Raw genomic sequence first — 12188 nt, forward strand, 5'->3', positions numbered from 1 at the left:
AGTCGCAGCAGGGCCCGAGTCTGCATCAGAGCTCTCCCCAGAGGACAGGGGGTAGGGGACTTTTACATGGACCTTTCCTTCCACACACCGCCCCTATTTTAGCAACAAAAGAGTTAAGGACCACCGTCAGGGTGCCCATGGGCACAGCACTATCCGCAGGTGACCCGGTTGCAATAGCCTGGATTTCAGGGGAAGAAACACCAGTTTCTGAAGCCATGCTGACCCTACCCTGTCTGCCACCTGCAAGGGGACTTAAGAAAGTGAAGGTCCCACCCTCCTGCTGCCGCGTGGGGCGCTCTATGAACGTTACTAGCCGTGCCTGTAGTCCCTAGGAGGTTACCCAGTTGCAGAGTGGAGAAGCTGTCGGCAGCTGCTGTATAGAATAGCAGTGAAATGATCTGTAGAGCTTGCACCAGCGTTCAGGGAAGAGCCATCCAGCGTCCTGTATACACAGTGGACACAGGAAACAGCATGTGAGAGCACATGTAAAGCTGTCCCAAGAGAACTGCAGTGAAAAGAGTGCTCGGGCTTCAAAAAAATGGCCGCCAAGGCAACTAATCGGAAAAATCGATGAAAATGGCTGCTGAGGCTCACAAGGGGGAACCTGCTTTGCCCACAGTCAAAATGGCTGCCAGACAGCGCCATGAGGTGACAGGGGAAAAAAGAAAAAAAAAAAAAAAAAAAATCACAGAACAGTGCTGCCTGCATTCAGCAAGAACACCTCCACAGACACCTTTAGGGACCCTCCACCCCCCCAGACTAGGACCAGGACCAACGCTAGCCTCCCACAGGTGAGAGACCCAGCGAACCCCACACACACACCGCCCGCAGCACATGAAGCCACCCCCTCAGAGGGAGGTGGAGGAGGGGAGATAGGGATGTGGGAGAGAAGAGAAGGTGGCCCCCGAATCGACCCAGGGAATGCCCAGCTGCTCACCCCACCGAAGCAGGGAGAGCCACTTGCCAGTCCTGAAGAGCTGGGAGACCTTCCATCACAGACCTACTCCTGTGCAGTTACAGGGTAGCTGCTGGCCCGGTATACTGTGATCCAGACATCAGTAGTCCAGTCATATGTATACCCCAGAGCATTGAAGCTCACCGATCACCTCTGGAGCTCAGGTATGTCGTGGCCTGCCGAGCCTTAGCTGCGGTCTGCACACGCTCGATGGCCGGACTGGAGAGACTACAAGGATAACAAACCAGCCTGTCACCCAGCCGGTAGTTGATAGAAGGTCCCAGGATCTTTCCTCTTGCGCAAAAACATCAAACCTGCATCAAAAAAATTGACCAAAGGGCCCACAGGGTTCCTAGGTCATTCTCCTTCACTAGGCAAAATAAAACTGAGTTCTGCCTGGGAGCAGGGAGGGTTGTTAGCACAGGGTCTTGCCCCCGGGGGCGGGACTAAAGTTTCTGTGTATTGTATTACACTTTTTGCCTAGTTCTCCTAATGGCAGGTTAACAAACCCATTTAGTTACAGATGAGCTGTGTTGGTCGGTGAATATGAGAAAAAAAGCCAAGCTCCTCTGACCCTGTCCTGGTGCCCCCCCCCTTTTCCCATTGAGAAGTTCTCTCATTGGTTACAAGCATTGCAACAATCTGTGAATGGGGGAGAGTGATCAGTCACAGGACTCTCTCCACTAGTCAGATCATGTTACAATCAGCGAGACCTTCTCAAACAGAGCAAGGAGGGTGCATGTCCCTGTTTGACCATCTGTAGTGCCGTTTTCTGTAGACGCAAAGCAATTCACCATTGGTGTGCCAGAAGTACAGAGGATGGCGGCAAACATCTCTGCAGTAAAGATCTAACTAGCAGAGGACTCAGATTCTCCCCTGTATTGTAGTTGTACTGTCTGCCCCAATGTGGTAAAGCGCTGCGTAAACTGTCGGCGCTATATAAATCCTGTATAATAAAGATTCCCCCAGGATCTAAGTTGTGTACAACATGAAATATCCTTCATTACAGGCAAGTGAAAGCCGGTGGGGATTTTTCTTCAGCTAAAGGGAGTCAAGCTCAAGGCTTCTTTCACCAGACTTTAGTATTTCTACCTTATCAGCATTTGTAAACCACAGAAGTTTTACTTGTATATAAATGTGTACTGTTTGACGCTATAGGAAATGAAACATGCTCATCACTATGCACAAATCTTTGCACCCAACCTTCGGTTTTCCAAATTGTCCCCATTTGAGTACTTAATCCTTTCTGGCCCATCGCAAAAAGGCTTAACCTCAGATACATATAAACTATTAAACACATACAATAAGGACTCTCAAGGCAAACAGTTATATGTTTAAATGGGAACAAGCTCTTGGGGAAGAGCTCTCCACTGAACAGTGGCAGACCATATGCCATATGGTCTCAGGCAGACAAAAGCTCTATATGTACTCTAAGGAAAACACATAGTGCTTTTTGGTACCAACCCCTACCCGCCATATTACCATCTGCCTCAGATCGTTACAGGTGTTGGAGACCATGACACTTTGCTTCATATATAATGGTAATGCCCATCTTTACAACCATATTGGAGCTCGGTCCAAGATCTCCAACTATTCGAGGTAGATATTCCCCTCCGCCCAAAAATCTCAGGGCTAGCCCCCCAAACTACCTAGATTAGCCAAGAAACTGGCCAGTCATATCTTAAAGTCAGCCAGGTGTTTGATAGCTCTCCAATGGAAAAGAAACTCAGCTGACAATAACTGAACTCTATGCTGGGAACAAGGATGTAGAAATCTTGGAATGCCTAACAGCACGCCTGGCTGATAATGTAGATAGTCACTGTGCATGTTTGGGAACAATGGCATCTTCGAGAAGATCCTCCATGAGCCTCTACAGATGCTCACCCAATTGTGGTCTTTACTCTTTCTATACCAAGGAGTGACAAACTGTTTTTTTTTCTTTTCATTAGCTTCCTCTTTTCCTTTTTTTTGGGTGTCAAAAACCAGTAGACAAATTCCTTGGGCTTGAAGTCACTGGGAACGCCTCTCCAGAAAAGAAGTACAATGCTATTGCACAACTAGTTTGCTTGATCTTCCTGTAGTTTATGCACTATATGGTAGCTGACCACGGCTGCAGATTTGTAGGCTTCAACCAGTACCCAAGTGTATTCATGCATGTACTCTGATGGATTGGTATTGGATTCTTGCAAGATTTCCAATGTTATTCTTTTTTGTATTGAAAAACAAAAATTTAAAAAAAAAAAAAAACAAATGCAGCATGCTACGGCACCCCTACATGCTTGTGTAGAGGGGTGATGTTTTTGGGCGTCAGAAGTAGACATGGACTGTCAATCATGCCTGTGGGCAGGTCACAATATAGTTACATAGTAAGGTTGAATAAAGACATCAGTCCATCCAGTTCAACCTGAGTGTCTACAACTGTCCCTATCCCTTTACATTGCACACTCACATTGGTCCCTACCCTCAAGGAGCCACAATCCAAGATCCCCAGTTGTATACTAGGGCCAATTTTAGACAGAAGCCAATTAACCTACCTGCATGGCTTTGGAGTGTGGGAGGAAACCGGAGTACCCAGAGGAAACCCACGCAGGGACAGGGAGAACATGCAAACTCCAGGCAGGTAGTGTCATGGTTGGGATTTGAACCAGTGACCTTTTTTACTGCTAGGCGAGAGTGCTAACCACTACACCACTGTGCCGCCCTAATATGATGCGGTGCCAATAGGACCAACCCTCCTTGAACTATGCGGAAACAAGATCAGTAGCCATGTTCCATAGGGGCAGCATCAGTGGCTGGTTGAGCAAAACAGAAATGGCTCAGCTTAGGCTTAACAGGTTTGAAACTCAACATTGCTAGAAAAGCTGCACATTTTAAAACAAATTTACTGGGCATGACTAGCAGCAGGGCTGTTGTAAAAGGAACAGAAGCTACCTCTAAAAACTAGATCGTTTGGCTGTGGTGTAGATTGTAATGCAATCCTTTGAAAAGCATGGTCATGCAATTCATCTTATGTGTATGGATGCCTATTGTAAATAGAGATCACCAAATTACTTGGACACCAAGTACATGACTCATTTGTGTACTCCTGCAAGGGGGATTAGGAAAATCTATTGGTAGAGTCCTTTTGTGAGGAATTTCTTCCTCTCCATTAGTAAAACCAGACATAGTTCAGTGATACTAAGGCGTATTGTCCTACAAATAATTTGTTCAACCCCTCCATTAAAAAGCACACGCACTTCACCCAGCTTAATTAACAGCCCCTATATGAAATGGATGTAGAAATAAAGCCATAGGTTCTACACAAAAGTTTATTGCAATCATGTTACGATCAGTCTGGAGGACAAATAAGGAAAAATAAAAATATGATGCAATTTACATTTATTAAACTACTGGTCGAAGCACAAATTTACACAATCTACACACACTAGACATATCTAAGTTACACACTGCTCTTTCAAAGACATGTTATACTGGAGGAGACAATAAATTTACAAGACTAACAGGAATCCTTAGTATAAAAACTGTGTACTTATGTAAACTCTTACAAGGAACCCAGGTAATGGCTTCCATCTCAACTAAGTCATCCATTTTGTTGCATATTGGACTTGAAACTGCAGGGGATGGAGAAAGCTGGCACACAGAAAATGCAGACATATCTAATTCTCGCCCCAGTGATTTTACTTCTAGCTGCTTTTGCCTGGTCCCATTTTATTTCTACAAGCTGAACTTCAAGTTTTGAAATGAGGTGAACACCGGTTCTTCCAGTCTGGAATGTTGACCAGGCAAGCTGAAGACTTGTACCTGTAGAGATTTTATTTGAGCGCAGTCTTATGACTAAGCTGCTGTGGAGAAACTGTCATCACCAAACTAAAAACAAGGCACACAGAGGCTTCTCATCAACGTGTCCGAAGTGAGCCCAGCATCTTGAATCTCGTACCTGGGGAGACCAAAAGTGGAAAAAAAAAACACTTTGATTGTTACTAATGTGTGAATATGGATGTGCAGCTATAACTAGACCAAGAAAAGCAGAGTTTCAAAGGCAGGGTGACACCCGTATTGGGTGTGAACCAAGGCAAATTTTCCCATGGGGTTCAATGTAAATCAGGTTAATCTGTTCTGAACTTTATTTTGTTTATACAGTGTATATAAAATTATGAAATGTACTAAAGGATTTTAAACATATTAGTCTTTTACATTAAGTTGACCTCTTTCAGGTGTACATAATTAAAAAAATATAGCTTTTTACTCCTTGTTTGAAACAATCCCAAACCCTAATTTAAACGACTAATCTAGGGGCCAGAAAACAGCACTGCGCATCCAGGAAAAGATCATCTGAGCACATGATGTTGTAGAATTCATATGAACTGCTTCTCCATGTGTCTCAATCAAGTGAGCCCTCATGGTAGGCAGGGGCAGAAACCCCTATTTAAGTGGCTGGTTCCCTAAGCCTCATCTTGCACTGAATGTGTTCATGAACCAAAGCAAGTTTTTGTGAAATTTTCTGTTCACGAACAGAGGTATCACTATATATTTTATTCTGAGCCCTGCTCAAAATTATACTAAAATTGATTCTGGTACAAAGCATTACAAAAGTTATTTACAAATGAAAACATTTTTTAAATTTTGCATTAAAAGTTTTGTTAAATCAATTGTTAATAAAATAGAAAAAAATAGCAGGGAAAATAGTTGTACAGAAGGAATAAAGAGTTTATTACCAGTCACTGAATGACATGAAGTTATACAGGGACGGCCGTTCAAAATCTGCAAATGCAGACTGTTCGCTCACAGTACCGGAGCCCATGTTATCAAACACAAGCCAGTCTCCGACATTCAGTTCTGGCAGAAGACAGTGGTCCACAATTATATCCAACTCATCATAAGATGGACCCAGAAGGGTGCTAGCAAAAAGCGGCTCATCTTCGTTGTATTTCTGGAAAAATAAAAAAGGAATTAAAGTCACTTTTACATAACAGGATAATACTAAAAAGCAGTTTTTTTTAAAATCAGCACCAGGGATGGTACTTGGATGAGTTGTGTGCTGGCGGGCTGCTTTCTTCCTGAAAAGCTTCTATGGGGGTGTTGAGGGGCTCCACCATCAAAATTTCAGACTACGCGTCTCCTCCCTCTCCCAGTAAAAAAGCAATTGTTCTTGTCAACAGATCATATGTGCATTTACACCTCTATTTTGCAGGTTGCTTAGCATTCAGATTTACAGTTGCACCCAATAACCCCCATTTAAAAATCCCATACTGGAGCAAAAATCGTTTTTATAGGCTTGAAACCTTGTAAAGGCTTGCTACAAGATATTTTCAGATTCTTATTTACAAGCCAAAAGCCTTAGTAAGGCAGGGCCCGGAACTGCTGCTTACCTTGTGCACCACCGGGGCAGTATTCAAGCTCTCTGATAATTTACGTGAAAAAGAACCATAAACTCCATCATTCAAGCAATAAATAAAAGCTGGCTTGGTACTGGTGTACTTTCCTGAAAGAAAAAAAAAATGAAATGTTCTTAATACTCTTCAGAGAATTAAGCGTTTTAGGCTTGTTCACACGTGATGTGAGAAACCGTGCAAATCCAGGGCGTGTTGCCGCATCGCATGTTACCTGTCAGCCCTGTGTGAACCACTGCGGGTGTCAATAGAAGTTTACTGACACCCACAGGTCAGTTCGCATATATATGCAATCAGATTCCAGTGTGGACCAAAAAAAGGTCCTGCACCATTTTGGGGCGAATTAAATTTCAGCCATACATTTTGTATGGTTGAAATTTGGATTGCAGGCATCACATGTAATCTGCACAGCAATGCGGTGTGAATCACATGCAATGCCTGCTATCACACTAGTGTGAACCCAGTCTTAAACGTATTGAAGCAGGCTTCAACAACTTGCATCTCATCACCCCTTACCAACCCCTAGACGGCAGGAAAAACAGTAGTAATAAACGATCACACTCATTACTGCAGTAGGAAAGCTCGCTGATAAAACAAGGGTGTTATTTTCCTTCCCAGACCCCCGCATCTTGAAGCCAGAGCAAAGGCCAAACCCAGCGAGAAGATACTTGAATGCAGATGGTGTGCTCTGCAAAGCAGAACATGGATTCAACAACCATCAGCTGCTATAGTGTTTCTAGCACTTAATCCTGGGAACACCACTGGCGATATCCTCAACTTTGTTTGGGCATGGCAGCCCCATGGCCTAATGGATTTCCATTTCACTGCAAGTTGATACAGGAAATGGGAAACCATTACCACCTGTGGACTACAGCACACATACGCCAAGTCAAAGAGGATGTCTACAGTAGCCACTCCAGGAGTTATTCAGGTGGCATGCAGCAGCCATCTAGGGAGTAGTACAAGACGTGACTGCACAGAGCATACTTATTTTCATGAGCGGGTAAACCTGGAGTTATCCTTTAGGGAACAGTTTCTAACTTTCACACGAAAGGCTGTGTGAAGTCAGAAAAGGTTTAGTATTTTCATAAGCGCTACTGGGAAATCCATGCAAAGATGCTTTTACCTGCGTGTTCACAAAGCCACTTGTTACTAGGGGCAATCTGCTGAAAAGCTTGTCAAAAGACATGGATTTTGCAACATAGCTAGCAATCTTGACTATTTACAATTAAAGCTGAACTTCAGCTTTGTTAGACTTTACATATTTTATTTGGGTTAAGCTGGCCCAAAACACACTACGTCCCTCACCAACATGTGAGGCTGCTGAATGTGCAGCATAAGCTGTATGTAGCCGAGGCCACACACAGCATACCACACTATTCAGAGTTTGAGCCAAGGCCATCCCATCTCATACCCAAGAACACAATACAGTCTAAGAGGTGCTCAGCCATTCATAGAAAGCTTCCTGATTGGCTGAGTCAGACTGGCTAATGTCATCCTCTGACTCAGGGAAACTTTGTATTCATTGCTAGGATTTAAACTGTTGTAGATGGCTACCTTTTTTTATTCTGAAGTGAAATGAGTCATTTGTTGTCCTCCTTTAGCAAAAATCTCTACCCTCAGATGCTCCCTCCACCTGCTTAATGGGGATTAATAGAACTGTGGGTGCTGCGACAGGCACCCATCAGGAGTGCTTGGCTTTGTTTACCAATCTCCTCCATACCACAGCTTCTATGAATGAAACCCAGTCTATAAATGGAGGGGACAAACCACTCAATCATCCATTCATCCTACAAATAGATCAGTTTTTATTCACAGTAGCTGTAGTACCAGCTTCTATGAATGGAGGAGCTGGGCGGAAAGGGCGGGTATAGTTGGGCACTTGAGTGCCTGTGACAGCTCTTCATTTTAACACAGGAGGAGGAAGATTTCTGGTAAAGGATGAGAGAGCAACACAAGGGACACATCTCCTTGAAGGTAAACTTGGGTTTTAAATTAAATCAAACTAAATGTAACCAGTCTTGTATTATTGGGCTCTGTACATTTTCTATGGGAGTTCAGGTAGGTCAGGGCTCGACAAAACCCAGGTCAACCAGAATTTGTGTTTAGCGCTTGGGGTGCTGCCTGAACTCTCTCCACATGTAGCAAATGCCCCCCTATGGAAAATATAGGGTACAGACATGGTATCCATTTACTTGAGTCAACCTTAGCATTTATATTTTACCAAAAGATCGGGTAATTTTTTTGTGCCCACTAAAATTAACCTTTGTTTTTCCTAATGAAATTGTGTTTCCCATCATGTAACAAACTATGGAACTACCACTTATTTTCTAGGGCGTTTGCTTTCAGAAAATATGGTTGGGGGGTTTATGTAATCTACAGGCCTAATTTTTTTTTTTTTTTTTTTTTTAAACGTGCAAAAAATGTAAACCGTTTCTGGCTGTGAAAGGGTTAAAGTTCACCTTCTGGAATATATGTTACATGTTCTACCCCTATAGTATTCGTTAACCACTTCAGCCCCCTGGAAGGATTTACCCCTTTAATAACCAGGCCATCTTTTGCAATACAGCACTGTATTACTTTAACCGATAATTACATGGATGTGTGATGCTGTACCCAAATAAAATTGATGTCCTTTATCCCATAGAGCTTTTTGGTGGTATTTGATCACCTCTGAGGGGGTTTTTGCGCTATAAACAAAAGCAGCGCCAATTTTGAAAAAACTAAAAACACCGCAATATTTTTTACTTTTTGCTATAACACATCTTTTACAAAATAAAAAAAATTTTCATTAGTTTAGGCCAATATATATTCCGCATATTTTTGGTTAAAAAAAAAAAAGCGTATATTGATTAGTGTAAAAGTTATAGCATCTACAAAATGGGAAAGATTTAGGGAATTCGTTTTATTACTAGTAATGGCGGGGATCAGCGATTTTTTTTAGCAGGACTGACATTGTGGCAGACAAATCTGACCCAAAGTGACACTATTTGATGAGCAGTGACACCAATACCGTGATCAGTGCTATACAAATGCACTGATCACTGTATAAATGGAACTGGCAGGGAAGGGGTTAACACTAGGGGGAGCAAAGGGTTAACTTCCCTAGGGAGGTGCTCTGTCAGGGGGAGGAGACGGACTGGGAGTAGAGATAGCTGTTCCTGATCACTAGGAACAGCTGATCTCTCGACCCTGTTAGAATTGAGATCCGCTTTGTTTACATAGAGGCAGAACACCATTCTGCCTCAGTGATTGCAGGTGGTCGGGCACTTGCATCGGCTCCAAACCACGGCGTGTGCCCTGTATCTATTACATGAAATGACTACAATATATGTGTGGTGGGCAGTCTTAAAGTGGTTATACTTGCTCCTAGATCCAAATCAAATTTGTCAAGCCTTGAGGTGGGTCATATGAACACACAGAACCTATCTTCCTCGGACTACAAACTAAAGTGCTCCAACCCCAATAGTTATTAGAAATTATATGCAAAACCTGTGAAAAAAAAAAAAAAACATCCACAGTTTCACCAATGTGAAAAATGTGTGAAAAAACGGCTTGCTGCTTACTCTATAACAAACAGTATATGCCACAATAGGCTCCAATGTACCATCAATTTTACAAGTGCTTAGATATCTCCTGAAAGAAATTACAAGTGCTTAAATATCTCCTGTAGGAAAAAGTGCTGCGTGCATACAATACATATAAATCTAAACAGTCTCTTCAGTGCTTAACCACTTCCCACCCGGCCAATGCATATATACGGCCGGGTGGGAGCCGTCTACTCCTGATAGGAAGTTCAGGAACGTCCTTCAGGAGTAGCGGGATCGCGCGCGCGCAGCGGCGTTATCCCGATGTGCTCGTGTCACCCGGACACGGCACATCTCAGATCAGCAGGAGGGCTCTGTGATTGGCCCTCCTGATCACATGACGGCCGTGTCCAATCACGGCCGTCATGTGATGTAAACAGCCGGTTGCTAGGCAATCGGCTCTCCTCTCCTCACATAGAAGTCATCGCTGAGGAGAGGAGAGCAGAACGCTGCAGCCGGCTGATGATCAGTGAGTATGGGCTTCTTTTTACAGCTTTTTACTCACTGATCATCAGTGTAAACACACAACACACCACACAGTACACAGTCCCCACATATGTCCCCAAAACACACATGTCCCCAAAACACACATGTCCCCAAAACACACATGTCCCCAAAACACACATGTCCCCAAAACACACATGTCCCCAAAACACACATGTCCCCAAAACACACATGTCCCCAAATAATAAAAACACATGTCCCTAATAATAAAAACATGTCCCCCACATATGTCCCACTAAAATCACATGTCCCAATGATTATCTGCACACATATGTACGTGATCACCTGCACACATATGTACATGATCATTTGCGTACATATGTCCCTGATCACACAAACCAATTATTATACACTTAACTGAATTTTTTTTACCAAAAACATGTAGCAGAATACATTTTGGCTTAAATTTATGACAAAATTAGATTTTATTGGATTTCTTTTCAAATAGAAAAAAGAAAATATTGTTTTTTTTCCCAAATTTCCGCTATTTTTGCGCTTATATCGCAAAAAAATTAAAAAACCGGAGTAGTGAATAAATAACACCAAAATAAAGCTCTATTTGTGCGAACAAAATGATAACAATTTCATTTGGGTACAGTGTAGCATGACCGCGCAATTGTCACTGAAAGCGCTAGAGCGCTGAAAGCTGAAAATTGGGCTGGAAGGAAGGGGGTGAAAGTGCCCTGTATTGTAGTGGTTAAAGAGGAAGTATGAATGGCTGTCTGAATCCCGTGAGTTGGAAGAGAGATTCGTGCATCCATGGGACACCCCTGAAGGCTGTGAACGGAGGGTGAGGTAGAATTTGTTTCCCACATCCACGTACATTGCTGGACAAGCTTAGTGCCGGCTGTGGCACTGGTCCATGTGAGTGCACATCTGATTTTAAACGTTATTTTAATTTGCATTTACTTGCTACACTATGATGGTCCTTTGCATGTCCCTTTGAGCCATATCAGTACAAGAAGTTTTTACTTTCCTTGGGGAGAAATCATTGATGTGACCAGTGAAGGAATGGTTATCCTTAAATGAACCAAAGGCGATAACACAGACTAGGTCTGGTGAGTGGCCAATCTTTCCGGTGGTGGTGAAGCACTTGGTCTTTGTCCCTGGTTGACACTTTGGGTGGAAATAGAAGCATTATCAAGAAAACCTTAAAGTGGTTGTATACCCTTACAAACCACTTTGACCTACAGGTAAGCCTAGATTAAGGCTTACCTGTAGGTCCAAGAAATATCTCCTAAACCTATATGGTTTAGGAGATATTTGCCCGAAAACAGGCACCGCTGTCTACGGCGCATGCATTATATGCACGCAGCACTTTTTCCTACAAAAGATATTTAAGCACTTGTAATTTTTCTTACAGGAGATATCTAAGCACTTGTAAAACTGATGGTACATTGAAGCCTATTGTGGCATATACGTTTGTTATAGAGTAAGCAGCAAGCAGTTTCACACATTTTTCACATTGGTGAAATTATTGTGGATGTTTTTTTTCACAGGTTTTGTATATAATATCTAATATAACTATTAGGGCTGGAGCACTTTAGTTGTTTGTAGTCCGTGGAAGATAGGTTGTGTTTGGCGACAGGCGCAGGAGTTAGGGGTCTGGCTAACAGACAAACTGCAGTGGTGCCACCACATACATATTTATATACATTTTTATTATTTTCTTTTTTGGTTTTATCACCTGCAAAAGGTGGTTTAGCTGGCAGTGATATCAGTGTATTTTATGGAATTTGCCCTTGGAAATGA

The 12188-nt window shown here is 42.8% G+C and overlaps 1 protein-coding gene across 2 annotated transcripts in view; it reads right to left on the reverse strand.

The window, feature by feature from the left end:
* Positions 1 to 4245: 4245 nt before the first annotated feature.
* Positions 4246 to 12188, reverse strand: part of AZIN1 (antizyme inhibitor 1) — a 52243-nt gene continuing 44300 nt past the window's right edge. For both annotated transcript variants that reach the window (XM_077493137.1, XM_077493138.1), the window contains exons 10-12: positions 6325 to 6437; positions 5671 to 5885; positions 4246 to 4892 (exon numbers count right to left, since the gene is read on the reverse strand). In XM_077493137.1, the coding sequence (XP_077349263.1) occupies positions 4823 to 4892; positions 5671 to 5885; positions 6325 to 6437 (398 nt within the window). In that variant the 3' untranslated portion in view covers positions 4246 to 4822. The remainder of the gene's footprint in view (positions 4893 to 5670; positions 5886 to 6324; positions 6438 to 12188) is intronic.

This window comes from Lithobates pipiens, unplaced genomic scaffold (assembly GCF_037356315.1).
Source record: "Lithobates pipiens isolate NorthernLeopardFrog02 unplaced genomic scaffold, aLitPip1_a1.2 Scaffold_19, whole genome shotgun sequence".
NCBI classification, from domain to species: Eukaryota; Metazoa; Chordata; class Amphibia; order Anura; family Ranidae; genus Lithobates; species Lithobates pipiens.